Source organism: Stegastes partitus, unplaced genomic scaffold (assembly GCF_000690725.1).
Source record: "Stegastes partitus isolate 25-593 unplaced genomic scaffold, Stegastes_partitus-1.0.2 Scaffold954, whole genome shotgun sequence".
Classification (NCBI taxonomy): Eukaryota; Metazoa; Chordata; class Actinopteri; family Pomacentridae; genus Stegastes; species Stegastes partitus.
Window position 1 is genome coordinate 279,051 of NW_007578685.1, and position 1,544 is coordinate 280,594.

General features: G+C 49.2%; 1 protein-coding gene across 1 annotated transcript in view; it reads right to left on the reverse strand.

The window, feature by feature from the left end:
• Positions 1 to 1,544, reverse strand: part of LOC103366556 (sentrin-specific protease 7-like) — an 18,938-nt gene that overhangs the window by 2,385 nt on the left and 15,009 nt on the right. The window contains 4 exon segments of the mRNA XM_008294324.1: positions 121 to 271; positions 565 to 633; positions 922 to 965; positions 1,148 to 1,185. Of these exon segments, the coding sequence (XP_008292546.1) occupies positions 121 to 271; positions 565 to 633; positions 922 to 965; positions 1,148 to 1,185 (302 nt within the window).

Consider the following 1,544-nt stretch of genomic DNA (forward strand, 5'->3'; position numbering starts at 1 on the left):
GTTCCAGCGACATTGTAGTGATGTTCTAGTGACGTTCTAACGACGTTGTAGTGATGTTCTAGCGACGTTCTAACAACGTTCTAGTGATGTTCTAGTGACGTTGTGTCTCTGGGTTCTGACCTGCAGGAAGCTCTCCACGTACTGCAGCAGGTAGAGCCCACAGTCGCTGCTGTTGTCCTGCTGAGGGACTCTGCAGCTGCAGCTCCGCATGCTGTCGGCGCTGAAGAGCCGCGGCGCCGCCTGGCGGACCTCCCACTCCACCTGCAGGTAGCTGATCAGCATAATCAATAACTATCAGCATCGATCCCCACCAGGAACAGCTGACTACTTTCAGCTCAAACACGTCTGATCACAACTGCTGATAATTTTCTAATTTATAGAATTTCTGATCAATATTTCTGTACATTTGAATTCTGACATCGTTCTAATTCACCTGCTGACATCATACATTTATATATTTCTACACAACCTGTGGTCTTCATCGTGAGCTTTATTCAGACTGTTGTCACATATTTTAACGTGTCTTCATGTCTCTCTGAGTGTGTGGATGAGAGATGAACTCACTCTCTGACGAGTCGACACACGTGTTCATGACTCGACAGCTTCAGCGAGTCCATGACCAGGATACACGGCCTGCACTCGGTCACACCGGACACAAAACACAGTCAGACACAAACCCAACGGAAAAAAAATACACAAGAGAAAAAGCACAAAATGGAAAACAAACAAATAAAACCTGAAAACAGCAACACTTATATAAAATGTGACTCGTGAACAGAAACGTCACTGAAGCTGCACGTTCACAGCAAACTGGTGAAAACAGGAAGGAACCTGGTAGAAGCTGAAACGCCTGCACAGGCTGGAACATCAACCTACAGACTAGTGGACACAAACAGGTCAAAGTGATGCAGAGACACGAACCTCTTCAGCACCGAGTCCTTCTGCCAGCCCTGCAGGCTGCAGCCCTGTGACACACACACAGCCGCCATCAGACAACAACAACAACAACAACAACAACAACAACAACAACAACAACAACAACAACAACAACAACAACAACCACAACAACAATGTGTCTATGTGTTGGCAGATGAGCTACAACATATCTTCAGACTTCACATGAACAGACGATTTCCAAGAAACCTACCGGAGCCTGGTTCCCTCTGAGACTGGACTCTGACCCACCTGAAACAAAGACACATCATCAACAAAGAGCTGGACACACTGGGAACACTGGGAACACTGGGGACATTGGGGACACTGGGGACACTGGAGACACTGGAGACACCGGGAACACTGGGAACACTGGGAACACTGGGGACACTGGAGACAATGGGAACACTGGGGACACTGGGGACACTGGAGACAATGGGAGCACTGGGAGCACTGGGGACACTGGGAGCACTGGGGACATTGGGGACACTGGGGACAATGGGAGCACTGGGAACACTGGGGACACTGGGGACACTGGGGACACTGGAGACAATGGGAACACTGGGAACAATGGGAACACTGGGGACACTGGGGACAATGGGAACACTGGG